The following is a 26,999-nucleotide window of genomic DNA, read 5'->3' as shown; positions in this document are numbered from 1 at the left end:
AGCGTGCGCAAGGGGTAAACAAAGAGATTGCAGTCAATCAGTATAAATGGGCCGATCGTCATCGTACGGGACTCTGTACATACCTAGAGGACGAGGTGGATCCGCCAGAGTTGTTCCAGTCGCCTATGCGGCCCACTCGAGGCTGCGATGGCCGTGCCCAGTTCGAAGGCAGAGGCTCGCGTCTGCCATCACCCTCACCTCCAAGTGTGTTTCCTCCGCCCGACATGTTGTACTTCTTGAGTGATTATTGGCTGATTTTGAGTTGATAACGTGCCGGAAGGCTAAAAGAGAAATTGTATCTTGTCGTATGCGTCCAAGAGCTGGATGAAGGACATGGGGGTCCACGCGTCGTTCACGCGCCAGTAATCTGTATTGCGTAATTGCGTCCCTGACAATGCTTATATATAGCGTACCTTTCACCCTATTTCAACCGGGCCCTTGGCACAGTTGGTAGCGCGTACGCTTCGCATCTCGAGAATGCGTAAGGTCGTGGGTTCGACTCCCACAGTGTCCACTTTTTGCTACCTTGCTACCCCGTTTGAGTCCTATCACTTGCTTTCTTCTCTTTGGGCTTCTCCCTTTTTTGTTCCTTGCATGAAGTTTCAACAAAGGCGTCTTTCAGATCATTAGGCCCCAACGGTCCGAGACTCCAGCTACATTTCGCTCTGCATGGCTCAGATACACTCATTATCCGCGGCCTTAGATAATGGTTTTCCTTCCATCTCGTGTTTGTGCTGAGGCACGGGCAATCTATAGGCTGTACAGTTCGATAATTTCTGCATTCACAGTTACTAGGCATAATCATGGTGCACCCACTCTAGCAGCCGTTCTGCTTTGCTACAGTCAAAAAAATTCCCCTTCTTGCTCTCAACCCAGCCTTCTCTGATAGGCACGTCGGGGAAGTACCGTTTCTTCAACTCCAGCCAACCCTCGTCATCTGGAACTGCAACGCGGGGCGCCGCTATGAAAAACCTCTCGTGCCCCGCCCACTTCTCCTCGCTCGAGGTTACCCCCCTCAGGAATGCCTCCGCGCCAGAGTCATGCTGCACGTAACTCCACAGGTCCCCCTTTGACTTGGCGTAGTCCCTCCTGAACGCATCGCTCCGGCTGGGAACGGACCAGTGTAGACGGATGCTCGCCACCCGCATGGACGGATATCTCCGTATGATCGTGTCCGCTTGCATCTCAGCTACGCTGCAGAGACATATGATCGTGCATCAGTAAAAGTCTGTTGAATCGCAACGGCAATTTACAGCTTCGAGAGCCCATATGGCTCGTCCGGGAGACACGGGTGATCTTCGTCGATGGGGAAGTAGTCGAACTTCGGCTCGACACTGAACACGCCTCGCAGCACATTCACGGATGATGCCTGCGAGATACGGTTGATCCCGAGCTAAACCGCCAGCGTCAGCGCAACTGAACCACCGCCCTTTCCATCAAAACATTACCTCCGCTGCAGCTCTAAGGATGTTCCAAGTGATGACGACGTTCCTGGGTACCAACGTCACTCTCCGTCACGATCATGCACCGCGCCGTCGTACATACGTGTGGTGAGTGCTCGTCTTCCAGTCCTTCGGATGCGGCGCCCCAGCCAACTGCACCACGGCCTCGCAGCCCGTCAATGCCTCCTCCGTTGCATCGTAGTCCTTCAGATCCGCTTGGCGAAAGCTAAACCCAGGCTCATCCTTGATGAGGTCCACGGCCGCATCCGCAGAGTCGATCCCAACGACCGTGTGCCCTTCCTTGAGGGCGAAGAGGACGACGCGACGGCCAACGCGCCCGTTGCAGCCTGTGACGGCGATAATCATGATGTGGTAGTGCGAAAGTGTCTTCGAGCCTCTCAGTCTCACCTGAGCCCAGATGCTAAGTACTGTATGTCCTATCTCTAGGAAGTACCTCGGCGAAACGGACGCCGTAAGTTTGCTTTTGCCCTTAGGCCTTGGGCTTAGCGAGCAAGCAAAAATACCCCCATGGCCAGCTGACCAGGCCCTCTTCACAGCAAATCCGGGGTATAGGTCGTACTGATAATGGCAGGAGGCGGGTCGTCTGCAAAAGGACTGGTAGTGCAGTATTGTACGCACGCCTAAATATCGGAGATTTCTCCCCTCTGAAGACGCCGCTCGCCAATCGAGACAATTGGATTCGGGGCCGCTTGCAAAGGATGAGAACGAGACGAGAACGAGACGACGGCACTGGGTACACAACTCGCACACAACATTCTACTGTTATCAAGGAAGATAAGATTGAATAAGGATAACCGTCTACTATGAGTGATCCCCAAAAGTAGTCCAAGATCTCCAGTGAGTCCGGTCTCAGAACCCCTTAGCACCGTATCGCCCTTGGACCTCCAAGTACAACGTAGTATGATCACAGAAAACTAGCTCCAAGATAGCCCGGTTCAATTATGACTGCTCGAGACCTCGGGAATAGGCCCAGAGGTCGTCTCGAACGGCTGCTGCGACGGCGCGTTCAGCTTGCCCGACCCGTACTGCGACTTGGCAGCGGGCGCCTTGAACGGATGACACTCCGTGTTGAACACGTCTACATCAACGCAATCAGCACACCACTCCTCACCAAGACCTTTCAAACAAACAAAGAACGCGACTCACATTCGTCAATCGAGATGTTGCTCGGATCGTCAAACGTCAAATACAGATACTTCAGCACCTCCGCGAAAAAGTACGCCTCCTGCTCATTGTACTGGGTCCCGTGCACGTCCGTCACATTGTTCAGGCACGCCCAACCCACGGTGCTCGGGAGGTACTTCTGGAACGCGTTCAGCGCCTCGACGGCGTTGTCGAGGTACTTGGTGTCGCCCGTCGCGCGCCACGCGTAGAAGTTCGACTCGAGCACCTCGGGCCGCTGGTAGTACCCTGGGTCGGTCACGTAGTACCCGTGCTCGTTGTAGAACGCGACCTCCTGCGCGGTGATGTTGCTGCCCGTGTAATTGCCGTCGCTTGAGATGTAGGCGAACGTCTCAGGGCCGATTCCGGTTCTAACCAAGGTAAAGATCAGACAGGATGTTTGCGCGAAGAGGACGAAGACCTTGACTCACGCAGTGCCGTAGTAGGTGTTAAAGCAAGCATCAGTGAGCTCGAGACCGTAGTTGTAGATCGTGTCGTTGTTCAGCATCTTTCCGCCAAGGATCCAGTTACCGCCGTAGAAGCACCCCAGATGCGAACCAACATGAAGGATTGTCTTGTTCGTGTAGTCCGCAAGATAGAGCCAGTTGTCCACGGTCGACCTCTACCATTGATACAGTCAGCACTCGACATATCCTCGTTGGAGTCTTGATCTTGAGCTTACCTTGAGAAGCTTGTCAATGGACGAATCGACGGCAGTTGCCCAGGTATCCGCATAAGTATTATCGTCCGTGTTCGTGAGGCGAGCGTATTTGATCAGATATTCAAGGTAACTGTCGGTTCCTCCGCTCCAAGTCTAAAGACCATGTTGTGAGATGCTGAAGGGGAGGCGGGATTGTGCAGTACTTACAACATAGTCACCGATAAAGGTGCCATTGGGCCAGAGGGCTTGAGCCGGAATACCATTCAAAGGATCGGGCTATCCAGAAATTCAGTGAACATGAGCTTCAGAGTAAAAACGAAGAGGCTTACAAGCGAAGCCAAGTAAAGAACAGACTCCTCAACAAGGTGTCTGTACGTGGCATTGTTGGTGTAGTTACTCAGCAAGCCCCACTCCAAGGTAAGCTAAAAAGGCGCCATTCAACTCGGAACGACCACGTGATAGAGACGCGTTAAACGCATTGATACTCACAGTGCCAACTTGTGCGACGTTGGTCTGTCCTCACGCGTCAGTGCACTCCCAAATGCGCGCTGCTAGGGCATGAAACGCACCGAGTCAACCTGAACAGAGTGGTTACCGAGATACACGGTGTTGTATGGCATCTTGTTACCCTGTACCATCTACTTTCAGCATACCTTGTCAAACACGCTCTCAGGGGAGGGTAACACACGTCAACCCAAGCATATGCCATGTTGTCGGCAATTTCCTTGGCCTTCTCCACAAGCACAGGATACTTCTGCCCACTGAGCTCGTATGCGCTCAGGAAGCCAGCAATGTACCGGATGGTGGCATCGAAGAGGCTGGAAGCACAGGAATCAGTATCAAAGCACAAAGACCACCATTGCGAACGCACTAAGCCTGGTCCCCCGGAAGCCCACCGACCTGCTCACCCGCCGAGACGTTGAAGTTAGTCTTGGCAATCTGGTCGACGCCCTGCTCGAACAGGTCCTATTACGCGGTTTAACGTTCACATCTATTAGGATGCTCAAAGAAGATGGCTCACCGTATAGCCCAGGATCCACTGATTGATTGAACGCAACCATCAACAAGACGTTACCTCACCTCTCACGCGCACTGGAATGAGAACGCACCATCGTGTCCAAGCCATCAGCAATCGTCGCGCTCCATCCGAACAGATCGTCCGTTCCGTTCTTGGTGAGGGGCAGCAGCTCGTCCCTCGGGAACGCGTATTGCCTATATGCGCGTTGAACCATTCAGCCCAAGCCGGCGACGCGCCAGGGAAAATGTGAACGCTTACAGGTATGCCGCGTAGGTGGTGTTGAAGATCTGCTTAATGGTGTCGAGGTTGCCAGTATAGTTGCTTGGCACTGTAAGGCTGGCCTTCTGAACGGGCTCGGCGCGGACGGACGACACGCCCGCGGAGAGGGAGAACGCAGCGATCGCGAGACGTCTGAGGGACATGGCCAATACCTGTTCCGTTCGACTGAGTTAAGTTTCAGGAGGCGACGTCCACGGGCAGGGGTGGGCCGGACGTGTGGCGGGGTGAGAGCTCGTTCGAGGAGTTGAGGGGCAAGAAAGAGGGGCGACACGTCCGGGAGTTCGATTTATACGCGAAGCATGATTCAATCCAAGATGGCCGTGTATTTTGGACATGATCACGCTGGAGTCGTGCATCCCTTCCCGCCCAGCGACTCCTGTGACCGATTGATATTGCACATGTGATGAGCTTTGGGAAGTGGAAATTGCGAATCTGTCTCTTTCTCTCTCGCTTGCTGCTCTTCCTGCTGTGTTTCTCCTCACACATCGCATGGCACGTACACCTTGATCAACGGTCATGGGCTATTTATAGCCTTCATGACATGGGCGTGCATTGTCCGATCGTATGACCGTCCTACAAATGGATGCATCACATCTCACTCTGACATATCATGCTGCTGTTTCCACATCCAGCGCTGCAATCAACAGGGTCAGACATATGAAACTGACAGAGTTACCGTAGCAACTCACGACACAAATATTGCCATCGATGCTATCTTTGTACAGCATCCACCTGACGTCGACCTCAGAGAGAAGCTTCATTTCCTAGAGGCTGGAATAGATGACTGTATGCGTTCCTCCATGGCCAATTTGGTGCCAGTTCAAATGGATAAAGCAACTTCCATATGGTGTTCAGCTAAGGAGCATAAACACCGCACCAGATAACGTACCTCCTATGCAGACATGGAGGAGCCCACAGCGCATATCTCTGAAAGTCAGCCTACGTGCATGCGTTCATGACGTAGAAAAGAGAAAAACCATACGGTGTGCTGGCAAGGAAATGCCCCGAGACGAGGCTCATGTGCTAGCTTCGTTCTCTTTTAGCACACACTCGATGGTGCTAAAAATAGACATGCGGGGGACCCAGACACGTGCCGACGCGTTTGTTAAATCCGAGCAGATGACTTCATCACCTTGGTCGATGACATCTTCATCTACTCCACCTTTCACGAGGACGATGTACCTGAGCGATGCAGCTATAACTTCAACATCACCATAAGTAGCGTGTAAGCCGTACACCTGTCGATCCACATTACCAACACGGCCTAAGTCTTGGTTGAGACTTGGTTGTTTCAAGAAGTAGAGTCACGGCTTCGTTAACCATATGCGTGGCCATTGCGGACCCGCCTTCGCGCCTTTACTTACTTCCACGCACGCGGCCCGGTAAACGACCACAATAAGTCCTAAGCCCTGGGTGACCATCAAGGCACAGCAACCCACAAATCTCTTCTGAATGACAATCTACCTCTGGCTCGTGACCAGCGAACAGGTTGATATTGATAAGAATAGCGGGCGTTTCTGAGTTCTGGGAACAATGTCGAGGGCTGACGCGCGGACTTTTATCAGATGATCAGGCACGTATCTTACCTTACACACGACTTTGGTGGGGTTCGTTAGCGTCCATGGGCGAGATCTAGGTGCCTGTTTGAGAGCAAGAGAGAGAAGAAACATCATAGCGATGAAGCAGATGGTTGATACAATGGAGATGATACAGGTTGTTTTTGTATGCACTGAACTTCTAGCCGACCATACTGCGTTTTCTGCCTCGTAGACGCACTGTGCATGATTCAACAGGCGGCTCTCAGACATGAAAGATGGGTCACTTACCATCCTCAAGCCTCTTCTTAACCACGTTCCAGTCCTTACCCATGTATTTCTGATAAGCCTCGAGCACCGAAGAGAACATGGGCTCCGAGTCTGGATGTGTCGAACCAAAAGCGCGCTCAAGGACATATAAGTCAACAGCCTTGTCTTCTGTAAGCGTCGAGTGGTATGCCAGTCCAAAATCTATTAGGGCCTGCACCACAGTCAAATGGTCATTACCCCATTCCGCATGGAATGCATGGTCTTGTACACACCAAGTCGCCCGTTTCACGTCGGAGCATCATGTTTGACGTGGTGAGGTCGCCATGGATGATGTCGGCCTGGTGCATCTTAGCGATCTCCGTCCCGATCATTGACATGAGCTGGTCTGCATGAGATGAATAATGAAGGTCAGCTAACCCCGGGGTAGGATATACGCATGCACAGAATCTCGCACCTCGTGAAACCCCGAACTCAACCAGTGGATCTACCTCGTCTGCTTCATCCTCTGCCTCGTCCACCTGCTCGTCGTCACCGGGGCCCACGCCTTCATCATCTTCCGCCTCGGCGCCACCGGGGAGCAACATCCTCACACTTTTTCCATCTATCCATTCAATGCCAAGCACACCCTCTGTAGCATCGACAAAGCGGATCCCGGGGACTTGCACGCCCGACCTGCCCACCCATGCGTGCACGTCAGTCCAAGGATGTCCAAGAATGCAGGAGCAATCGTACTCCCGATGCCAAAACATTCTAGACGACGCACCTTAGACATCGCAGCAGCGCCCGTGCCTCGCCAGCTACCCGTGCCCGAGTGAGCGAGCCGTCGAGCGACGGATGCCGATACTGTTTCGGAAACCGGTACTTGATCAGGACCGGGGCAACGTCGAGCTCCGAGCCACTGCTCTCGTTATTTTGGACGTCGCTGACATCTCCGGTGCCGGTGCGCGTAGAAATAGCGGTTTTGCCGAGGCCATGATGTCGGAGGTAGGCTTTGTAGACTTTCTGCAATGTAGATCGATGTAGATGAAATGGATCAATACCAAGACGCGTGTGTCACGTAAATGAGTATGGAGTAGGGGCCGAGACACGAGTAACAAGACTTGCTGCTTCAGCGCCTTGCGAGACGATGGTCGCGCTTTTCAAAAGCACCTGTGTGGGTGTCAGTGGGGTGGTCGATGAGCTTGCCATGGCGTGCAGCGGTAAAGAGGTGACTCCGATTACCGCGGGCGTCTAATACGAGGCACACAAACCGTTAAGTCTAATTAGAGCCGAGTAGCGCCGACGGCCCGACGCCGCGCGCCACCGAATCCGAGCGCTCCGGTTAGTCTACATATTACCATCATCCCGCACTCCCCGAACACCTCCAGCCAACAAAGCTGGCGCTTACGGTACACCACCATCTAGCTGGTGTAAGCCCTGGCCTCTAAGACAGCTTTTCCGTCGCTCGCACCTCAGCCGCGCTATGCGTTGTTGTTATGCAAGCCATGTCAGATTGTCAAGATGCGGACCGCATACAGTCGGGCATTCGTTAATGCCGCTGCTCTACAAATGAGATGGTGGCTACATACATCACTGCGCACTACCGTCTGCACTGTGCGTACATGGTGATGCCGACATGAAAGCTTTCTTCGTATCTATGGGCATCACGGTTCTAGCCATTGCCTTTCGTCGTGTCAGCTTGTTGCCTGTGAGTCAAATGATAAGAGCTTTCTCGTGGTGGTGAGAATGACCTCCACCGTCTTTCCAGTCCAATTGATCAATGCTTCTCAAGATCTATCCATGCATCTCTCTCCTTCTCGTGGGCTACAGGTGTTTTTAATAGGGGTAGCATGACCACGACTTTGCTCTGATGCTTCGGTAGAACTATATTTTGGCCGACAAAACGCAAATCTTAACGGAACTTTCTGGCATAAACACACTGATCTCAGTGTGGTAACACCGCTGTCAGGGATGAGGAGACCGCACCCGCTAGACAAAAAAACCTCAGGGCCACCAAATGGGATGATCGCATTAGCCACTCGCCTCGGAACGGGTTCAATGGATCGGCGTCTCCAAACCTCCGACCACACCAGGCCAGTCCATCGCCATAACCGTCCAATTCGGGTCGGGTTACCTCTAGGTTCTCTCAATCTGCCGCAACCGCAGGCGCATACGTAACATCCGCCAACGATCGTGACGGACTACCTGAGGCAAACTGGTGGTGCGACGCAGTTCACCGTCTCATGAACCTGCGTGGGGGCTGCGGCACTGCTACTGTGGCCCATGGGCACATCCAAAATCGCTCAAGGGTACCGTGCCACAACCCTACCCACCGAGACCCGCTAGCTCCGGTGATCTGATTGCCTGACCTCGGTGAAAGCGAAGCTCCGTGCAGCGAGGCATTCGCCCGAATCCGTCTGGCTAGAGTCTCGACTGCAAGCGAGGCCGCAACGCTTTCTCACAACTTCCACAAACGTCCCAATTACACATTCACTCCCTGCTGCTAGGACGGTCAGCAGTGCTTAGAGAGCAAGCAGCTAAGCTACGGTGGGGCGCGGCTATGTTATCATAACGCCTCTGGATGATTTGGCTGAGATGCATCTCTCCCTATTCTAGGTACTTAGCCTACCACCGACGGTGTCACCCACTTGATACACTGGTGAGTTCACCACTGCGTCGGCCCATGAGCTAATCTCGGTAACTTACCCGATTGGGCAGTTTAGTAAGTCGCCTTCGAACGGTCTCTAACGGTATAGCTACCAATTCATAATCTCATTAACCTCATCAGCAAGGGGAAGTTACGGCTCCAATTTTCTGACAAACTGAGATCGTCAGAACCTTGACGAGTTCTAACGCCTCGCAACTCCCGTGTGCCCGATTCTGCGACGCTGCAATCGGAGGAATAGCTAAACATAACACAAAACATATTATGAGGTTTTCATGTTCGCATTTATACAGAAGGTCCCCGATGTACCTGACAATATCTGTTGATTTCAGTTCAGCCATGTCACTAGCCCCTGTTGCCGCCCCCGGCGCACTGCGGCATATACGTCAAACGTTCCCGAGTGACATCCCATATAAGAAGCCAAGTATGACTTTCACCGTGGCAGATTACTACCCAGGCTACTGCATCATGACTACACCCCAAGAGGTCCTTGGCGAGCCGATAACTTTCCCATTCAGTGGTAAAACGGCCAAGAACAGATTCCTGAAGAGTGCCATGTCAGAACGTTTGGCAACGTTCTCTACGTTCGACCCGTATGACCGTGGTCGGCCGACAGAGGAGCTCGCCAGAGCCTACGAAACTTGGTCAAATGGCAATATAGGCATGACGTTCACTCTGTTGGCGTATCTTTTGCTCATCGCCAGGGTTGTAGGCATACTAGTCACAGGAAATATACAGGTTAAGAAAGATCATCTCGAGGCTACAGGTATAGTCACCAGCCCTGAATATCAAGTCGACGCATGCGCTCACCTCGTCTCTTTCCTTAGGCAACGCCATAATAGACAACGAGTTACCCGATTATATCGAGGACTTTCGCCGCATCGCACAGGGCGCGCGAACGAATGGCAGCCTAATCCTCGGGCAGCTCTGCCACCCCGGCCGACAAGTTCCAATCAATATCAACCCATACCCCGAGTCCGCGTCGGACGTCGAGCTGGTCTCCGTCGGTGGCATAGAATTCGGTCGGCCAATACCGCTAGCAAGAGACGGCATCAAAGACATCGTCGACCGCTTCGCATACGCCGCCTCTGTCCTCCACCAAGCCGGCTTCGACGGCGTTCAGGTCAGCATCTTCCCAATGCGCCATCATACACGCTTGCCGCAATTTACTACACTCTGACACCATCGATGTACCCATATAGGTCCAAGGAGGCCACGGCTACCTCATCAACCAGTTCCTATCCAAACGGACAAACCGGCGGACGGACGAGTACGGCGGCTCGCTCCTGAATCGATCGCGCCTCCTATTCGACGTTTTGCAAGCGATCAAATCCACCGTCAAAGACTCGGGTTTCATGATAAGCGTCAAGCTCAACGCAGATGACTTCGTGCCGGGCGGCTTCAGCGCGGACGAAGCAGTCCAGGTCGCACGCGCACTCGAGCAGCGGGGCGTTGACCTCATCGAGCTCAGCGGGGGTACGTATGAGCACGTACCCGAAATGCACAAACACAAGGTGAGCCATCACTCGTCTACCGTCGCCTCACCATCAATACAGCCTCCACATTTTTCCACTCATGTCTGATTAAAGCGACATCAAAAATCAACACTGACTTCGTTTCTCTCCTTTCTCCTTACAGCGCGCCATCCCCGCCGACCAAGAAGCTTACTTCATCAACTACGCGAAAAAGCTTCGCTCGAATCCTGGCCTGCGCCGATCCAAGATCGTCCTCACCGGCGGATTCCGCTCCGCCACCGCGATGGCAATCGCCGTAGCTGAAGGCCACACCGACCGTGGGTGTTTTCCGCTTTTGATGGCGGGCTTAGCGTCTCATGCTCATGTAACGATCTGTTGGCGGCACAGTCGTCGGGATGGCGCGGCCGTTCGCGGCGGAGCCATTTCTGGCACTCGATATCCTCAAGGGTCTCAAGACGGGAGCGAAAGGAGACAAGTTCACCCCTGGGCAGTGGTTGCGGGTGCGTGTTTACATATCGTGACGTAACGTCGGGAACTGTCGTCTGATGAGAATCGTCGTCGCGTTTCAAAAGCTCGCGGCTGCTGGCCATCAAATAGCAGAAATTGGGAACGGCGTAGACGTCACTGACTTTGACAACTTCTTTGAGGTCTCGCGGTTCGTCGCTAAGATGCAGGGTGAGATCCCAGAAATGATGGCGGAGGCACTGTCGTCAGATATATAGCTATAATTTCACGATTGTATGAACTGCTCATGTACACATATGTGTTTATTTTTTCTCCGGGATTAGCGATCATCACCTCTCTTATTTCTTTATCCTAGTGTACATAATTCTTGCTAGCCAGGGCTGACTATGATTTACACATGCTTCTCGGTCTCCTCTTACATTTCAGGCGGAGACAAAGCCGCCATGCCGAACTGCATGCTCGACGACTGGTCCATGTAATGCTTCTTGATGAACTCAGCAACATCCTAGAGGCGTATCGTCGTCATAATTACTCAGGTGAATTTGAGTAGAGCACGTCACTGACCAGGAGCAAGTCGCCCGACGACACAGGGCCCCTGTCGACAGGACCAACGCGGCGGCCGTCAAGCTCAATAATCCGCTTGTGCGATGTCTCGACCTCCGCATCCCTCGCCGACGGATCGGGAGCCTGAACAAAACAAGTGAAATGAAGATCTGTGTCCATGTCCTGCTCGCGGAGGGTGCTCTGTCCGCTGCCCGCGGCCTCGGCATGTACCTCGGTGAAGAGGTTGGTTTCCTCGAGCGTTTTGGCACGTTCATCCGGCGTCTTGTCTGACACAACGAGAGAAATACGTAATGTTATTTCAATGGTGCGAAGTGTACGCACCTTGACACTGGTGCATATACTTCTCCAATGGACTCTCTGGGGCAATTGTAATTGGGGACTGCCACACCGTCAGACCAACTGTCAAACGAAATGAGGAATGGACGGTACATTTGTCAGCGCATGTAAGAGGCCCATCGTCCCGCATGCATTTCCGATCTATGTCATTCATCCTTGATCAGCACCGCGATACTTGCGTGCAGGTAATATGCGCAGACTCACGGTTTGCTTGATGTAGAAGATCGTATGATCGATAGGCTGTGGCTCCTTGCCGTACTTCTCATTCTCTTTTTCACGCTCCTCCTTGATCTTCCCGTTCAGCGGGAACAGTAGCACGACCGCGAGCACGGGGCGCGGCACCAACGCAAGAAGCTGGTCGCATACAGAGATATTTCGAGCCAGCCCAATGGCAGGTGGATCATTGAACGTCAGTCAGCCCATCTCGTAGCACGCTCTTCCCAGGAGGATAGGACGATGGGTATCGGCGTTTGCTCACCTCCGGGTCTAAGCCGTACACATCTGTGAACTGGAACTGAGACGTGACCACGCCAACCTGCTTCGACCACTATACGCGAACGATCCCAACAGTAAGTCAGCGGAACATCGTTTTAGACTCAGGGGTAAGGCCTTACCGAGTTGAGAACCTGCGTTCAAATCAGATGCGTCAATAAACTCAAGATCCCCATCTCGTGTCCTTGAAGAGTAGAATATCACTTACCTCTGGGTTGCACTCAAGCGGAATCCATTTGCCTGGCATGGTGTGTTGATTTCTTTTGGACAGTGTCAAGTGCAGGCACGAGCCGCGTCACTGTGGCCGGGCGCTTAAAGATGACGAAATGGGAGCAATTACGTAAAGCTCGACGCGTGCCTGACTCAGTAATGGGCGCAGCCACGTTTTGGTTCGCGACAGTTTTGCGACGCTGTTAACCCAGAGATCGCTCGTCTTTGTGTTTATCCCCAAGTAGGCCCCTAAACCGCTTGAAAATTCTGAGTTCAAGACAGGATGAGGGATATCTCATCAGACTTAATGGCGAAGGACGCGCTTCGGACGCTACACGGCGTCCTCAAGCGACTTCTCATCGGGTTACTCATCGGATACGAATGTTTCAGGCCCAATTAATCGTTGGTGCTCTTCCTAGAAAACCTACTGCTAACGGAGTCCGATAGTCACTAGTTTGCCCACTTTATACCCGGACAATGATTCTCCGGTCACTTGCCCCGCGGCGAAACAGCCATTCAGAAGACGCTCTGGACAAACCTACACGGCCCAACCTTAATCTTTTTACATGAGATGACAAGGTGACCTCGGATTCACTTCGAACATGAAATTACGATGCGAATCCAGGAGCTCTCTCGCTCCATTTGGATCTGATACATTTGGTCCACTCGGCTGGTAATCATCCGAAAATCAACTGCTGCAACTGCTGCTGCTAGTTCTCCATCATGCATCCTCATGGACTTACGAGATGACTCGACTATTGCATCGGACATCACACAGAGCAGTGCAACGTCAACCGAAATCATGAAAGCTCGCGTATTCGCTAGCGTCGTAGCCTCATATGATCGTCCATGGTCGACTGTATCCCAAGAGCACATTACCAAAGCTGGCGACATGCACGTAACTAATAACTTATCGTGGGCATCAGCCTTCAAATGGTCGGTCGGCCTTTCGCAACCACCGACGCTCCTTGCGGCGCCCCTATGTCACTCACACGCGTTTGCTTGCTGGCATCAGACCACTCATCGATGTCTGGGGCCGTCTGGGGCCCTGTTTACCATGTCTGTGGAGAAACCCAAGCCCGTTCACGGGCGTCCGTTGGCCCAGCTCGTGAGCTTAGCAGGACTGGGGACGTAGCTCGCACATTTGTTAGATTGGCGGAGAGATGCCGGCTTGCCAACCAAGTTGTCATCAGGAACATAGGTACGTACTGATATAGAAATGGCCGTCTGCTGACAGAATATGTCAGAGGTAAGCTATCCATGAGTCTAATAAAGCTGACGGCACAGCGCCTCTGAGACTGTTCAGCAAGGTTTGCGATGAATAACGCGAGGTGGCTTAGTGGTATGCAGGCAGCGCTTTCCGACTCTTTAGTGGATTCATACCATTGCATGCTATTTCGGCCTCGGCGCCTCTTACTATCTGTACTATCTCGTTGCCAACGTGTTGAAATGTTCAAGTCGGCGGATATACTATATTTGCAGAGTTTAGAGTCCGCGTTTACTCCTCAAATGACGTAGATCTGGTCGTTCTCTCGACAAACAACTGTATCTCTGGGGTTCATCCCATTCATTTCGGCATTAGACACAGGCGGGAAAGCCAAACACGGTGGGACTGGTATCGGCGGGAATCAGCGCTGGTTTACTCGGGAAGAAGGTCAGCTCGCCCTTGGGGACATGAGCTAGGCAGTCGGAGATTGTGAAGAATGGGCTCGGGCAGGGCGGATTTACCTGGGACTCGGGTACGTATCTTACGTCGGTGGTTCAGCGAGCGCTAAACGCTGAGACAACCACGAGGACTGTATGGCATGGTCGTCTTCGTCGGTGTTTCGTATCTAACGAGCGTCAGGTAGAAAGAAGGTCGTGTGGGCACTGGACGCCATCATGCCTCTCCTCGTTTTGCGGAGAGAGAATGGAGTACGGTGATTGTATATGCGCGTCAAGCCGATGTATGTATCAGCAAAATAAGGTCAGTAGCGTAACCGAGTCTCACCGGTACCTGAGCGCTTTCGTCGTCGACAGGGACAGGCGCGGTTGTGCGACTTGCCCGAGACCGCGACGCGCGCACGCGACATGCCCCCGAGCTGCCACGTGGGAACGTTGCCCTCAAAAGTAAAAATCATCGCGCCCATGCCAGTGTGGGCGACTGATGCGTCTCGTCTTCTCTCCTCGCCTCCCAGGATCACCGGAGCGCCGACATGTGGCCTGGAGCTAGGCATCAATTCGACAACGCGGCGGGGCGGCTCGGTGGCACCACCGGCGGGAACGCTAAATGGTCTGGCCATTCGGGCGGTACACCAAACGAACCGAACGCTTCGGATGAGTAAATGAACCCGCAATCTGGATTCCTCCGATTTAGTGGACGGGTCCCGCAAACTCGACCTGCCCGGTGTTGCCCCGGCGATTGCACTCAAGCTGGTTGATTTCTGATCACGCTGGGGCTTGTCCTGGCTTGTCAAGGAACAGAAGGTCCGACTCCCTTTGGGAAATAACCGACACGCCAATCTGTCCTTCGCAGCCAGGGCCAGCACCACCCATCCACGCTATATAAACAACCTCTCACATCTCAGGTAAGCTCATCCGCCCACCCTCCCGTGTCCCCTCATCTCTAGTTCTGTTCGTCATCATGAGCGCAGGCAACTTTCGTCTTCGTATATGCAGGGATCTCTTCCGCACGCTCGTCGTTCCACCCCTTGTTCTTGCCGCTGGCTGTCGATGGGGAGACATTCGTCTAGGATACTGGTCTTTGCCCGCCTACCTGTTATCAATAGTAGTGGCATTCTTCGCTAGAGTTCAGTACTCAGAACTTCTCCAAGCGAGAGAAGCGCGACAACTCGGTGCACGTCCGATACCTCGCGTTGTCGGGAAATGGCCTGGCAACATCGACGTGATGCTCAGACTCAGCAAAGCGTTCAAAGATTCGTACATCTATGACCCCTATCTCGAACTTTTCGAGGAGTATCAGTCAACTACCCTCAACACCCGCATCTTGTGGACTGACAGCGTGAGTACTCTTGCTTCTCGTTCGAGCATGGCAGTACGGGGTTCCGCTTCGACACCCACCAACCAGAGCGTCAATCTATATCCACCTGACATCTGCCTCATGCCTGCTCGTATTCATCATGCTTACCTTTGGGTCGTTCATAGATCATCTCGATGGATCAGGAGCACTGCAAGTATGTGCTTGCAACTGGTTTCAGTCACTTCTGGCGAGGGACCGCCCAACGCGAGAGAATGTATGTCACTTGTTCGGCCAGGCACAACCTCCGTCTTATTGAGTTGTTTGTTCGTAGGGAACATTTTCTCGGGAGCGGCATTTTCAACCGTGACGACGAGGTATGCATCCATTCATCTTGCACGCCACCTCTGATCGTTGCTCACATCATCCATTTCATTCACAGGCATGGAAGAACGTGAGCCCAAGCAATACCACTCCGCTGTCCCCGCACCTAACGAGCGCTTTCCACATTAGCACCGCACCGTTGCCCGCCCATTCTTTGCCCGCAACAGAATATCTGATTTCGACTTGATCGAGAAGCACGCCCAACGAACACTTTCGATTGTTTCTCAGATGGCGGAGTCCAACAGGCCCTGTGACTTGCAGGACCTGTACGCACGCTTCAGCCTCGATGCGGCATCCGAGTTTCTCTTCGGATCCAATCTGGACACGCTCTCTAAGACTATGCCACAGCCGGGCGAACAGAAGTTCAACGAGAGAGGTTCTTGCACTGAAGACTCGTGGGGCACGTTCGTGCAGGCGTTCGAGGGTTCTCAACAGCTCGTTATGATGCGGGGTCGCGCTGGCGTGATTTGGCCTCTCAAGGAGCTGTTCGGAGACAAGATGTCTCCTTATGCGGCGACGATCAAGGAGTGGATTAACCCGCTCGTTCTGGATGCTCTGAGACACAAGAAGATTAACCCAGGCAGCCCTATCGCTGAGAAGAACTTCCTTGAGCATCTGGCAGATAGCACAGAGGGTGAGCACTCATCGTGGGTCAGCTGGATCGTCATTCTCATTGCGAATCGTTTGGATGCTAGATGCCGATGTGATTCGTGATCAATTGCTAAGCATGCTGCTGGCTTCACGCGACACAGTAAGTCGTCATTTGAATTGAGGTACCTGCGCAAATTCTCATGGTTGCGGTGGAACGTTCAGACTGCTTGCCTCTTGACCTACGTAACGTACTTCATGGCTATGCATCCTGATGTCACTCAGAAGCTCCGCCGGGAGGTGCTCTCTGTTTGTGGTCAATCAACCCCAACGTTCGAGAACATCAAGCAGATGCGTTATAGTACGTTCTCCACAAATATAGTCTGTGACCAAGGTCTGATTTCGGCCGAAAGTGCGAGCCGTCATCGACGAAACCCTCCGCTTGTTCCCCCCTGTACCCCTGAACCAGCGACAGAGCCGCCCCACGTCATGCACCCTCCCGCCACCTGATCCCACCTTCCCTGCCGAGTCTAGGCAACCACTTTACATGCCGAAGTCGACTACCTTTTTCTACTCGACTCTGTTGATGCAGCGTAACAAGGCACTGTGGGGGCCTGATGGAGACAAGTTTGATCCAGAGCGCTGGATCGATCCCCAACGCCTCTCCAAGTTTACATCTAATCCCATGATGTTCACCCCCTTCAGCGCTGGTCCGCGTATAGTAAGTGTTATCTACCCGTAGTATCGCACGCGCTCGATGTTCGGTATCGAGTGATGATGGTGATGGAGCTCAACGATGCTGACGCGACTTGCAGTGCATCGGACAGAACTACGCATACAACGAGGCGTCCTATTTCCTGGCGCGGCTGCTCCAACGATTCGACACCTTCTCGCTCGCTCCGGATGCGCAGCCCGGCTCGTCACTGCCCCCTCAAGAGTGGAAATGCGGGCGCGGGCGCAAGGCGGTAGAGCAGATTCGCCCTGAGGCCGCGATGACCCTCTTTGTCAAGGTCCGTTGTCTTCTTCCCCTTGTTTTCTCTCGTTCCTTGTCTGACCTGGTCGATCACTCAGGGAGGCCTCTGGGTGAGAATGGGCAAGGCATCCACACATTAGCTATCGAGGCTCTGCTGCGGCGAGGACGGAGGACGCTACTTATTCCATCTCATCCACGGATTCCGGTATTTATCCCTACATTTATTTCTGGTATCGAGGGGGCACATTTGTATATTTCGGTCACCACATTGTTGGACATGTATCATTATCATCTATATAGACTTTTCACGACAATGACACGCTTATGATCAAACGGGATGGAACGAGTGAAAGAATGGAAAACACGCTAGTATTTTGAGAGTGTTGATCTCATTAGGATTCGGCTTTGTACCTCGGGCTTCACTATAGGCAATCCTTCGTCCGTACGTCCGACGACTACAGCGGCACGCGCCCGGTCGACGGCCCGGTCGACCTCGTCCTCCCTGTCCGAGTCAGACTCTTGCCTTCCCTCACTGGGTGATGGAGCGGAGGCATGATCATTCCCGCGGAAGACTTGCATAAGCAACGAGGCATCTGTCATCGCACTCTCCTCGCCCACGAGCGTGGGCGCCCCGCGGAACAGCTCGTACCCGTCAAAGCCCTCCGCGATGAACGCAATCATGGCCACTGTATACTCGGCATTCCGCTCCAGCGGCTTCACGCCGGCGCTGTCCACGTTCCCCGGCGCATCCGTACTCGCACCTGTCAATGTCGATGTCACGTCTGAATGGGCAGCATTGGCAGAAGTATGCCCCGGAACGAGGGAGGCGCTCAGGACGCGCGAGCCGACCGGGCGAGCGCGGTCCACCTCGATGCACAGCCCCGAGATCTGGAAGAAGCGCCCGTCGACGATGTCCGACACCGAGTTCTCGAGCGCGGCGAGGAGCGTCGCGCCCGTGAGACGCTTGACCACGAACGCGTTGTCGAACGGGACTACGTCTGTGAACGTGTGGCTTTAGCAATATGACTGGATTTGTACCATCCATTGAGACTAATGTCGCTGTGGCCCCCGCAGCAGCATCATATGTAATATGTGTCGCCAGCGGCGCGCCACAAAGTACTGCTATTAACAACGAGAACGAGATGATCTCACCAAGCACGTCTTTGGCGGTTAACACTCCTGGATCCATGATACGATCACAGCGCATGCTCCCAGAGTTGATGAGCGCTACGTCAGTGTCGTAGTACGCTCTGACCGCGTCCGCCAGTAGGTTGCCCAGGTTCGTCTCGGCGGTACGGATGACCACCGAGCGGCACTCAAGCGGCACCGCCGTGTAGCAGAGGGGCTTGTCCACCACCGTCGCTATCTTTGCCTTGACTCCGGACAGGATCTCTGACATTGCGGGGTCCTCGGGGTGTCGCTTTTCGAGTGAGAGATCAGGCATTTGATAGACTGCGGAAGGGCTGTCGGCTTTCTGGAGAAAGAAAGAACATGCAGTCGTCGGACGCCTTACCTTTCATGTTTTGCACCTCCGCGCGGCCCTCGTGGTTCCTCGTCACCGCCATACGAACGATGCTATAGTTCTTGAAGTCTGTACCGGACTTCACGACTTTGATATCACCCTCGAAGGTGTTGTTGACCATATTGACGGTCGAACCACGGATGGCGAGATCGTGATCATGGCCTCCGAGAATGAGGTCTATCAAGTCTCCGCACATGTCGGCAAGTCTCGCGTCGTCTTCGTGGCGCATGTGGGTGAGTGCGACTACAATATCTGCACCGAGTTCGGTTTTCAGACGCCGGGCCAAGGCAGCAGCTATCGGTACCGGATCGAGAATCTGAGAGCCGACGGGGAGGCGTTGGCAGTTAGAGGGCCAATCTCTAGTGTATCGCATGGTTACGTTGAAAGTCGAGAAAGTGATTGTTAAAGACTCACGTTCCGGCGAGGCCGAAGAAGCCAATCTTGTAGCCCTTTCGCTCGAGAACGAGATATTCCTTGGCCGCAGATAAGAGCCGACCATCCGAATGAACAGCGTTCGCAAGAAGCCAAGGGAAGGTGCACCTCTCAGAGAGGCCTGTGAGAATCTTCTCGCCAAAGTCAAAGTCTAATGTACCCCTTGAGCTTGACATCAGAGGACGCGTGTAGCACTTACCATGATTGCCGTAGCACGCGACGTCAATCATGAGGTGATTCAACACAGGCAAGATATGGTCACCTTTCATGACTGAGCTTTCCAACGAGGGGCTGAAGCCGTCGCCACTGAAAACTGTGATGGGCTTTCTTTCGTCTGCTACATTATCTTTAGCCTCGCGAAAGACGTGAGCAAAGCGGCTGAGCAGCTTTGGCTGATCGACATGATACTGTCGTTGGAGGATATAAACCAGAGTCCATGTCAGACGAGGTCAAGATGAAGACGAACGACATCGTTGAAATGGTAGAAAACGAGTTCGTCCGAGGCTGTCGACATGTTTTGACCGGAGTTACAAGTGGTCGTGAACCTGCAGGTTGGGAGGTGAGAACGACTGACGCGGGAAGATCTGCGCAAATGATGTTCTGCGGCAGCGTTGGACAATCTAGTGGTCTGATAGAGAAACCGCCAGAGGGACATGGAGGAGCTGCAGGGGACTTCAAAACCGACGGTCCCAACAGAGCTTGCGTGGACAAAAGTGACTCGTCCCGTCAGAAACGGTGCCGAAGGGTTTACGGCTCGGATTCCCAGGGCCACTCACGAACAGATTCCGTGTTATATTGACGGGATTGCCGGTCGGGTTACGCGATTGCACGAGCCGAAGCGAAAGTTTTAGACAAGAGCAGAGTCCACGCGACATCTTCGTGTGTGAGAGAGTGATGTTAGCGCGGAGGTATCCCCGTTTTAGATATGTCATCGGAGGAACAAACAAAGGTCAATCGCCCGCAATTTTGGTCCACCTCGGAGTCTTTCCCTTGCACTCATATCCTCTGCCGTTCAAGAGACCCGCCAGTGGTAGATCAGAATAATCTTTCTGCAGTCTACAGCTCAGCTTGCGACGATAAAAGGAAATGCTTAGAAGAAAGGTCCTAGACGCAGCGGCAAGGCAACCTCGTCCTGCACACACCATCAGCGACACAAGGCTCCTGTCCAATACCAAGCGCCCTTCAGCTCCAGGCTGTACTTCGGCACGAAGCTTTACTTCTGCGACGCGTCGCAACTCACGGCCTCACGCCTCAACTCTCTTACACGTTCGGCATGTCCGCCCCGCAAGCACAACAGCCAGTACTCATTCCGACTTCTATGACGGTACGCAACCTTGTTTGCCTCTGTCTAACATACAGGCTTGCTCATGCACACCCAGTCTGCGTCATTGGCGGAGGACATGCCGGATGCGAAGCAGCCACCGGTGCTGCACGGACGGGAGCGCGTACCGTCCTCCTCACACAGAGACTAGACACCATAGGCGAACTGTCATGTAACCCATCGATAGGAGGGGTAGGCAAAGGGACGTTAGTGAGAGAGGTAGACGCACTGGATGGGGTAATGGGTCGAGTTGCAGGTGCGTATATTCATGTAGTTTATAGCATCCCGTTTACGAAGTGATCCCTTCGCGTCACCATAGACAAGGCAGGCATTCAGTTTCGAATGCTGAACGCCTCCAAGGGTGCTGCTGTTTGGGTGCGTCACAATAGCACCCACGAGGTTCAGCTGTCTCATTCTGTTTTCCTCTAGGGACAACGAGCTCAGGTCGATCGGAAGCTATACAAGCAGCATATGCAAGACGTTATGTTCAACTACCCCAGCCTCGACATCCACGCCGGAAGTGTGTTTGATTTGGTGTTTGAACATGACTCTCCGGACCCGTCCGGCTCTCCTCTGCGCTGGGGAAAGGTTGCTGGCGTGCGTTTAGGTGCGCATTATGATCATACTTCGTGAGTTACCCGCTAATGACTCTACAGAGAACGGAGACGTCATCAAGTGCTCGCAGGTGGTGATATGTACCGGTACTTTCCTCGGAGGAGAGATACACATAGGCATGAAGCGCTTCCCCGCTGGCCGTATGAACGAAGCGCCGTCCGTAGGCCTCTCTGCGTCACTCAAGGCAGCCGGATTCCAGCTCGGCCGCCTCCAGACTGGCACACCTGCCCGCCTCGACCGCAACACGATCGACTTCGGTAAGATGGAGACACACGCCGGCGACGCGGAGCCCGTTCCGTTCTCCTTCTTGAATAGAGAGGTCGACAATAAGGTACAAAGTCTTGGGGTTTACTAGGACGAGGACTGATCGCTCACTTAAGATGTAGGACAACCAGATCCTGTGCTACCAGACATATACGACCCCGGAGACGCACCGTCTTATAAAGGATAGTATGCAGTTCAGTGTGCATATTCAGGAGACGAGGAAAGGTTTGCATGACCACCCTAAGCTTGTGCTCAGGACGTTGATTGGTCTTCAGGTCCAAGATACTGCCCTTCACTCGAGGCAAAGATTACTCGTTTTGCCGACAAGGATAGCCACAAGATCTGGTTAGAACCAGAGGGATATGACTCCGGTACGCACCAACCTTACTGTACATGATTGTTTGTGTATGGCTAACATATCGCACCGTTGATAGATCTTATCTATCCCAACGGTCTGTCGTGTAGTATGCCGGAAGAGCTTCAGGAACCCATGATGCGCACGATTCCTGGCATGGAGTCAGTGAAGATGGTCAAGCCAGCTTACGGCGTAGAGTATGATCATGTTGACTCCCGGGAGCTGACTGGTTCGCATCCAAATGATTGTAACACAAAGTCTAGCTAACACTGTTCTTAGAAACCTTGGAAACCAAGCGCATACAAGTAAGCCACTGCTTTGTTCCAACCTTTCTTTGCCTCTGACGACTCTCAGGGTCTATTCCTAGCAGGTCAAATCAACGGTAAGTCGAACGTTCTCGGAGAACCACTTCAGACGTTCCCATTCTGACTGCGACGGTCCTGCAGGAACCACGGGCTACGAAGAGGCTGCGGCGCAAGGCTGCATCGCCGGCATCAACGCGGGGCTGCGCGCGCAAGGCCGCGAAGGTCTCGTGCTGACGCGCGCAGACGGCTTCGTGGGCGTGATGATAGACGACCTCATCAGAAAGGGCGCCGAAGAACCATGTACGCCCTTCCTCGCGTTTCCTTCTACCACGTTTCCATCTCACATGAGCTGATCGCCATTGCCCCCTCGTTATCGTGATGTGATGCTCCCGCGATAAACCACCATCATCTTTTTATCTCAATGAATTGTGCACTGCCCATCGGCGCTCCCTCGACTCTTTGCACCCCTTTATTCTGGTCACGCTTCGTTCGACCATGCTCGCCCGCGAACACTGATCATTGCGCTCGCGCTCGGGGCGAGAAGATCGGATGTTCACGTCACGCTCGGAGTATCGGATGACGCTCAGGAGCGATAACGCGGACCTGCGGCTGACGGAGCTTGGTGAGCGCCCGTTTCATCCATCCTCCATTCATTCGTCCAATTGGCTCCTCTCGGGTCTCTTCCTGGGCGTCATCACGCGTCCCCTGGGACCCACACGCTCACCGTTCCTCTTCCACTTCTTTGTCCGTGATGGGATATAGGTCGGACCGCCGGCATTGTGTCGGATGCGCGTTGGGCCGCGTTCGAGCGGGACAAGGCCGAGCTGGCTCGTATCAGGGAGGTGATGGAAGCTTATGTGCTTAGTCCGCTGGTTCGTTCCTAGTTTCCTCAGGCCGTGTTACATCATCTAACATCGACCAATCCACGCAGTTATGGCGGGAACACGGGTTCATAATTAACAACGACGGTATTAAGAGAAGGTATGCCGTGTCGTTAGCTGGCCTCGGCTGAGGCCAGACACACTGATCTGATTGGTCGCTCTTTCTGTGAATATGCAGCGCATTCGAAATGCTCCGCGGTCCCCTCGTCGAGGTGCATCACATAGGACGCGTCGTCCCCGGCCTGCAAGACGCACCGCGCTGGGCGCTTACCCGTGTCGGTGTGGACGGTACGCCAATCCCTGCTCTGTACATAGATGCATGCAGGCTAACGGTTAGTCACCTCCCAGGGAAATACGCACCTATGATGTACCGCCAGCAGGCGGACGTACTCGCCTTCCTCTCGGACGAGCAGCGGCTCCTACCGCCCGATCTCGACTACTCGGCCATCCGCGGCATCAGCGAAGAAATCAAGGAGAGGCTGGAGCGCGTCCGGCCGAGCAGTCTGGTTAGTCCCTTTTGCTTTCCCACATTGAATTATGTCTCAACGAGGTGGTGGGCATAGGGCGCTGCAAAGCGCGTGGAGGGCATGACACCTTCGTCGTACCTCTACCTGGCCCGGCATACGCAGCGGAAAAGTGCTCAAGGGTCGCTCGAAGAAGGTTCCGAACTAGATGTTGCTGCTATGCCAGCTGTGTTACGAGCATAGGCTTGCGGACTGCTCCATTAATGGCTTGGTATAATCCCTACTCAATCCAACGACATACTAATTCCTAATCACGAATCGATATATTATATTAAAAGGGGAGGGGACAATACTACTCTAGATTGAGAGTGCGCGATCTTTGTTAAATTAGTCAAAGCGTATGAGTTTGTAGAGATGCAATGGGAGTAAATCTAAGAATAAAATGGAGATGCGATGATGAAGGTATCGAGATGGACTTCCTGGTACGCTGTCTAAGAGATGTCGACAGTGTCGATGGGGGCCGGGGAGAGTTCAGGATCAGGAGCATCAGCCGCTAACTTGCTAGTTGCTGAGCGGCAGTCAAGACACTGGACAAGGTCACTGCGGTTGTTCGCGGTTGTAAGACACGATAGGGGTTATAAGAGTGCACTAAGAGACGTACGTTCGTGCATCCTCAACACAACACCCGCGACAGATCGTGCGCGCGCAACACGTCATGTCTTCACGAGACCCATGCCTTCCACCCTCATTATAGTCATCTTCCCATTCCTGTATGTCTGGATACGAATCTCCTTCCGCATCCGCACGCGTTCGTTTCGTCTTTGTGGCCCCGATGTGCTGAGGAACCTGAACCTTGTTCACTCCGGAAAGCTGGATCATGTAACTCGTAGAAGTGGTGGTAGGAGGCGGGTGGCATGTGCGCGAGCATATCGTACACGTCGGAGACGCGCATCTAACACGCGGACCCGACGTTCACAGGACGCGTGTTCGGTGCGGGGGCGAAGAGACCAGCAAGATCCATAGAATCAGCACCTAGCCAGCAGAGACTGTTTGAAGTATGCAACTCACCGCTGGCACGTAAGGAGTGGTCTGATGGACGCCCGATGGCAAGAGTGACAGAGCGCTGATGTTATGCGAGTGGCCGACTTTGTTACCACTCCATTTGGTATATTAATGGCGTTCAACGAGAAAGGGGGTTGGACGTCGACGCAGTTGGTGGTGAGAGGTGTTAGGATAGAGCTGGACGAGTGAGAGAGCTTGCGTCGCTTATGTTGAGCCATTGAGGCCAAAAAGTATTAGGGTTGGTCAGGCCAGTCGCTGGTTGACTTGAGGCCAAATAGGGGCTTATTGACGAGCAAGAGAGAAAAACATGGGAAAAAAAAATACGCGTACACCGAAGGGGAGTCGAACCCCTGCCGCTTGCTTGGAAGGCAAGCATGATAACCGCTTCACCATCGGTGTGGATAAATGTTGCAAACAACAAAATATGAATACGTGCTTGGATATCCCACTGCTCCTTGACAGCAGTCACTGACGAGTGCTGGGCTACAAGTACACATCCTCAATAAAAGTGTTACTAAGGTAAAGGCTGGGATTCGGATGGTCCTCAGGCGCGCCCTGTATTCTGAAGGTGATAAAGTCAGTCGGCACCCTTCTCCACTGCTCCCCAAAGTACCAGTCCTCCTCCATGTCCTTGGTAGTCCACCCGAAATACCCTCTGTGTCTCGAGCGCGCGTCTTCATCCATCGAGTTACTCACTAGAAGATAGGCCGTAGACACCGCAGGCAGCGACGGGTTGGCACCCTCTACGACGAGACCGTAGCTGAACACCCCCAGCGCGAGATTGAGACCCAGCATCACTTCTTCTTGGCTCAGCTGCACCTCCACCTCAGCTTGAAAAGGCCCTCTATCTACCGTTAGCTTCAAATGTTTGACGAAGCCACTCTCGTCCAGCTTCGCGCTATAACTAACATGTATGATGAGCATAGGCAGCCTCAGCCCTCGACTGGTGAGCGCCATATTCAGCCTCGGCTTGCTGATGACCTTGAGCTCGCGATGTCCGATATAGCTCGCTGGTGACTTGGGCAACGCGGTGCTCGCGTGGTGCACCGCAGCGGGGCCCGCCCAGTTCAGCACCGTCGGGCTCCCGCCAGCGAGCATGATTGCCTCGACGACGCGCGCAAACGCCCGGTCCGCGCCTTCGCCGTACGCAATCTGGATGCTCACGTCGAACATGCCCATCAGCGCATACGCTGCGTCTTCAGCGCGTGTCGTCACCCGCTGCGCTGCCCATGTCATCCTTATATCCACATCAAACGGATCTGGCGCGAAGTTGCGCAGATCGACCTCGCGGATCCCCGTCGCGCGCTCCAGGGGCTCCAAGAGTGACGCGTTCACAGCTTTGTCGTTCTCCTCCACCGTGAGCACCACCCAGTCCGCAGCAAAGAACTTGATCCTGCGCGGTGCGAGCAACTCCTGTAGCGTCCAGCCGAGTCGAAACCACGGGTCACGGTGCACCTCATGCAGCCCGCGTGTCTGCGCAAGGTGCACGAGGCAGAGCTCCGCGTTGCGGTACCACCGGAACATCGACCGTATGGACTCGTCCAGCTCTGCACTGCTGCTCTTGTCGATGCAGCACGTGTCCGACCAGCCAAAGACCATCCCGTGCTTGCGGGCTTCGCGGCAGAAGTTCTTGAGCTTGCTGTACCCCGGGCCCTGAGGCTGCTCGTCTTCAAGCTGTGCGAGTCTGGCGGGGGTGGAGAGATCGAGGTATGTGGGCTCGTCAGCGCCCCACCGATGTGACAGGATTGCGTAGCGTGCTTTGGATTTGACGAGTCCTGTGACGAGGTGAGGCGTAGGGCCCCAGATGTCCGCTTCCTGTTCTGTGATGTTTTGGATTGCTTCTTGGTAGTATGATCTGACGAAGGCTCTGTCGACGAGGTTCATCTCTGGAATGTGGATCAAGCGGATCGGGATCTCGTTCAGAACATAGCGTTCAAATTCGTTGACCACTCTTGGAACCGCCATCTGGCGCTAGCTGGCATCAGACACTGTATTAGGAGATCCTCATGGACGTCATCACTGTCCAACTCACTAGGATTCGCAAGGCACGAAATGTGAATGGAGGACACTAAAGGGAGGTCTTCAATCACGATCGTCGATTCGTCAAGGTTGTGCCTTAGTAGCCGGCACGGTCGGCAGAGTTGTGGAAACAGTGAGAGCAACTTACCAGATCCTTCTTCTCGTGGCAATCAGCGCTAATCCAGTTTAGTACACTAGGTGGACACGGTTCGCTCGTCGAAAGGCTGGACTCCATATAATATATCTTGCAAGCAAGTAGCTCAACGTATTGCACCAAGCGTGTCG

The 26,999-nt window shown here is 53.6% G+C and overlaps 10 protein-coding genes and 2 non-coding genes across 12 annotated transcripts; 5 read left to right on the top strand and 7 right to left on the bottom strand.

Annotated features, from left to right (window-relative positions):
• The first annotated feature begins 432 nt into the window (after positions 1-432).
• On the top strand, positions 433-514 carry CONPUDRAFT_t94. Its single transcript has one exon. It is a non-coding gene; the product is annotated as a tRNA-Ala (tRNA).
• A 194-nt stretch (positions 515-708) lies between these two features.
• Positions 709-1,957, bottom strand: CONPUDRAFT_128729 (NAD(P)-binding protein). Its single transcript, XM_007773922.1, has 4 exons — positions 1,546-1,957; positions 1,449-1,491; positions 1,254-1,393; positions 709-1,194 (listed from the first exon to the last, which is right to left on the bottom strand). Exons 1-4 carry the CDS (start codon positions 1,806-1,808, stop codon positions 792-794), a joined length of 849 nt encoding a protein of 282 aa, XP_007772112.1. The 5' UTR covers positions 1,809-1,957; the 3' UTR covers positions 709-791.
• A 140-nt stretch (positions 1,958-2,097) lies between these two features.
• Positions 2,098-4,821, bottom strand: CONPUDRAFT_109018 (glycoside hydrolase family 47 protein). Its single transcript, XM_007773921.1, has 13 exons — positions 4,562-4,821; positions 4,395-4,497; positions 4,307-4,324; positions 4,157-4,251; positions 3,974-4,103; positions 3,855-3,914; positions 3,775-3,798; positions 3,615-3,707; positions 3,493-3,561; positions 3,307-3,438; positions 3,056-3,246; positions 2,610-2,995; positions 2,098-2,541 (listed from the first exon to the last, which is right to left on the bottom strand). The coding sequence occupies exons 1-13, from the start codon at positions 4,723-4,725 to the stop codon at positions 2,399-2,401; spliced, it is 1,608 nt and encodes a 535-aa protein (XP_007772111.1). The 5' UTR covers positions 4,726-4,821; the 3' UTR covers positions 2,098-2,398.
• Positions 4,822-6,222: 1,401 nt separating this feature from the next.
• CONPUDRAFT_128725 (uncharacterized protein) lies at positions 6,223-7,579 on the bottom strand. Its single transcript, XM_007773920.1, has 6 exons — positions 7,492-7,579; positions 7,151-7,389; positions 6,842-7,059; positions 6,660-6,772; positions 6,409-6,598; positions 6,223-6,357 (listed from the first exon to the last, which is right to left on the bottom strand). The coding sequence occupies exons 1-6, from the start codon at positions 7,573-7,575 to the stop codon at positions 6,320-6,322; spliced, it is 882 nt and encodes a 293-aa protein (XP_007772110.1). The 5' UTR covers positions 7,576-7,579; the 3' UTR covers positions 6,223-6,319.
• A 1,920-nt stretch (positions 7,580-9,499) lies between these two features.
• On the top strand, positions 9,500-11,228 carry CONPUDRAFT_92146 (NADH oxidase; the record flags this gene model as incomplete). Its single annotated transcript, XM_007773919.1, has 7 exons — positions 9,500-9,692; positions 9,744-9,797; positions 9,859-10,154; positions 10,234-10,545; positions 10,670-10,823; positions 10,894-11,006; positions 11,079-11,228. 7 exons carry the CDS (start codon positions 9,500-9,502, stop codon positions 11,226-11,228), a joined length of 1,272 nt encoding a protein of 423 aa, XP_007772109.1.
• A 56-nt stretch (positions 11,229-11,284) lies between these two features.
• CONPUDRAFT_145951 (cysteine proteinase) lies at positions 11,285-12,644 on the bottom strand. The gene is made up of 8 exons (XM_007773918.1): positions 12,572-12,644; positions 12,486-12,497; positions 12,350-12,418; positions 12,076-12,225; positions 11,965-12,012; positions 11,857-11,914; positions 11,536-11,801; positions 11,285-11,476 (listed from the first exon to the last, which is right to left on the bottom strand). The coding sequence occupies exons 1-8, from the start codon at positions 12,608-12,610 to the stop codon at positions 11,387-11,389; spliced, it is 732 nt and encodes a 243-aa protein (XP_007772108.1). The 5' UTR covers positions 12,611-12,644; the 3' UTR covers positions 11,285-11,386.
• Positions 12,645-13,599: 955 nt separating this feature from the next.
• Positions 13,600-14,897, top strand: CONPUDRAFT_75551 (uncharacterized protein; the record flags this gene model as incomplete). The annotated part of the gene is made up of 7 exons (XM_007773685.1): positions 13,600-13,774; positions 13,811-13,822; positions 13,849-13,883; positions 14,092-14,227; positions 14,253-14,312; positions 14,593-14,708; positions 14,751-14,897. 7 exons carry the CDS (start codon positions 13,600-13,602, stop codon positions 14,895-14,897), a joined length of 681 nt encoding a protein of 226 aa, XP_007771875.1.
• Positions 14,898-15,181: 284 nt separating this feature from the next.
• CONPUDRAFT_109006 (cytochrome P450 monooxygenase CYP63) lies at positions 15,182-18,471 on the top strand. Its single transcript, XM_007773917.1, has 10 exons — positions 15,182-15,574; positions 15,718-15,806; positions 15,864-15,906; positions 15,972-15,983; positions 16,043-16,547; positions 16,609-16,664; positions 16,727-16,862; positions 16,915-17,222; positions 17,317-17,511; positions 17,573-18,471. Exons 1-10 carry the CDS (start codon positions 15,197-15,199, stop codon positions 17,612-17,614), a joined length of 1,764 nt encoding a protein of 587 aa, XP_007772107.1. The 5' UTR covers positions 15,182-15,196; the 3' UTR covers positions 17,615-18,471.
• A 2,275-nt stretch (positions 18,472-20,746) lies between these two features.
• On the top strand, positions 20,747-24,051 carry CONPUDRAFT_128710 (GIDA-domain-containing protein; the record flags this gene model as incomplete). The annotated part of the gene is made up of 16 exons (XM_007773916.1): positions 20,747-21,005; positions 21,069-21,124; positions 21,179-21,356; positions 21,406-21,695; positions 21,751-21,853; positions 21,904-21,999; positions 22,063-22,212; positions 22,263-22,288; positions 22,338-22,365; positions 22,430-22,588; positions 22,833-22,910; positions 23,051-23,160; positions 23,220-23,269; positions 23,348-23,457; positions 23,518-23,675; positions 23,733-24,051. The coding sequence occupies 16 exons, from the start codon at positions 20,747-20,749 to the stop codon at positions 23,874-23,876; spliced, it is 1,995 nt and encodes a 664-aa protein (XP_007772106.1). The 3' UTR covers positions 23,877-24,051.
• A 37-nt stretch (positions 24,052-24,088) lies between these two features.
• On the bottom strand, positions 24,089-24,868 carry CONPUDRAFT_84126 (uncharacterized protein). The gene is made up of 3 exons (XM_007773915.1): positions 24,702-24,868; positions 24,295-24,585; positions 24,089-24,233 (listed from the first exon to the last, which is right to left on the bottom strand). Exon 2 carries the CDS (start codon positions 24,583-24,585, stop codon positions 24,388-24,390), a length of 198 nt encoding a protein of 65 aa, XP_007772105.1. The 5' UTR covers positions 24,702-24,868; the 3' UTR covers positions 24,089-24,233; positions 24,295-24,387.
• A 154-nt stretch (positions 24,869-25,022) lies between these two features.
• On the bottom strand, positions 25,023-25,094 carry CONPUDRAFT_t90. Its single transcript has one exon. It is a non-coding gene; the product is annotated as a tRNA-Gly (tRNA).
• Positions 25,095-25,742: 648 nt separating this feature from the next.
• On the bottom strand, positions 25,743-26,579 carry CONPUDRAFT_62245 (HET-domain-containing protein; the record flags this gene model as incomplete). The annotated part of the gene is made up of 1 exon (XM_007773634.1): positions 25,743-26,579. A coding segment is annotated over one exon (837 nt), but the record flags the coding sequence as incomplete, so codon positions are not given.
• Positions 26,580-26,999: the final 420 nt, after the last annotated feature.

This window comes from Coniophora puteana (genome assembly GCF_000271625.1).
Source record: "Coniophora puteana RWD-64-598 SS2 unplaced genomic scaffold CONPUscaffold_11, whole genome shotgun sequence".
NCBI classification, from domain to species: Eukaryota; Fungi; Basidiomycota; class Agaricomycetes; order Boletales; family Coniophoraceae; genus Coniophora; species Coniophora puteana.
The sequence above is the reverse complement of the archived record's forward strand: the minus strand, read 5'-3'. Positions and strand labels throughout refer to the sequence as shown.

Coding starts and splice junctions, on each gene's coding strand:
- CONPUDRAFT_128729 (XM_007773922.1), bottom strand. CDS start 1,808: ATGATTATCGCCGTCACAGGCTGCAACGGGCGCGTTGGCCGTCGCGTC. Junction 1,394..1,448: donor TCCTTAGAGCTGCAGCGGAG/GTAATGTTTTGA, acceptor CTGGCGGTTTAG/CTCGGGATCAACCGTATCTC. Junction 1,195..1,253: donor CCATATGGGCTCTCGAAGCT/GTAAATTGCCGT, acceptor ATGTCTCTGCAG/CGTAGCTGAGATGCAAGCGG.
- CONPUDRAFT_145951 (XM_007773918.1), bottom strand. CDS start 12,610: ATGCCAGGCAAATGGATTCCGCTTGAGTGCAACCCAGAG. Junction 11,915..11,964: donor TCTTACATGCGCTGACAAAT/GTACCGTCCATT, acceptor ACGGTGTGGCAG/TCCCCAATTACAATTGCCCC. Junction 11,802..11,856: donor GTATATGCACCAGTGTCAAG/GTGCGTACACTT, acceptor TCGTTGTGTCAG/ACAAGACGCCGGATGAACGT.
- CONPUDRAFT_109018 (XM_007773921.1), bottom strand. CDS start 4,725: ATGTCCCTCAGACGTCTCGCGATCGCTGCGTTCTCCCTCTCCGCGGGC. Junction 4,498..4,561: donor ACCACCTACGCGGCATACCT/GTAAGCGTTCAC, acceptor ACGCGCATATAG/GCAATACGCGTTCCCGAGGG. Junction 2,996..3,055: donor AACACCTACTACGGCACTGC/GTGAGTCAAGGT, acceptor TACCTTGGTTAG/AACCGGAATCGGCCCTGAGA.
- CONPUDRAFT_109006 (XM_007773917.1), top strand. CDS start 15,197: ATGAGCGCAGGCAACTTTCGTCTTCGTATATGCAGGGATCTCTTCCGC. Junction 16,665..16,726: donor TGCTGGCTTCACGCGACACA/GTAAGTCGTCAT, acceptor TGGAACGTTCAG/ACTGCTTGCCTCTTGACCTA. Junction 17,512..17,572: donor CGATGACCCTCTTTGTCAAG/GTCCGTTGTCTT, acceptor TCGATCACTCAG/GGAGGCCTCTGGGTGAGAAT.
- CONPUDRAFT_84126 (XM_007773915.1), bottom strand. CDS start 24,585: ATGCGCGTCTCCGACGTGTACGATATGCTCGCGCACATGCCACCCGCC.
- CONPUDRAFT_128725 (XM_007773920.1), bottom strand. CDS start 7,575: ATGGCAAGCTCATCGACCACCCCACTGACACCCACACAGGTGCTTTTG. Junction 6,599..6,659: donor GACGTGAAACGGGCGACTTG/GTGTGTACAAGA, acceptor ACTGTGGTGCAG/GCCCTAATAGATTTTGGACT. Junction 6,358..6,408: donor TAAGAAGAGGCTTGAGGATG/GTAAGTGACCCA, acceptor AATCATGCACAG/TGCGTCTACGAGGCAGAAAA.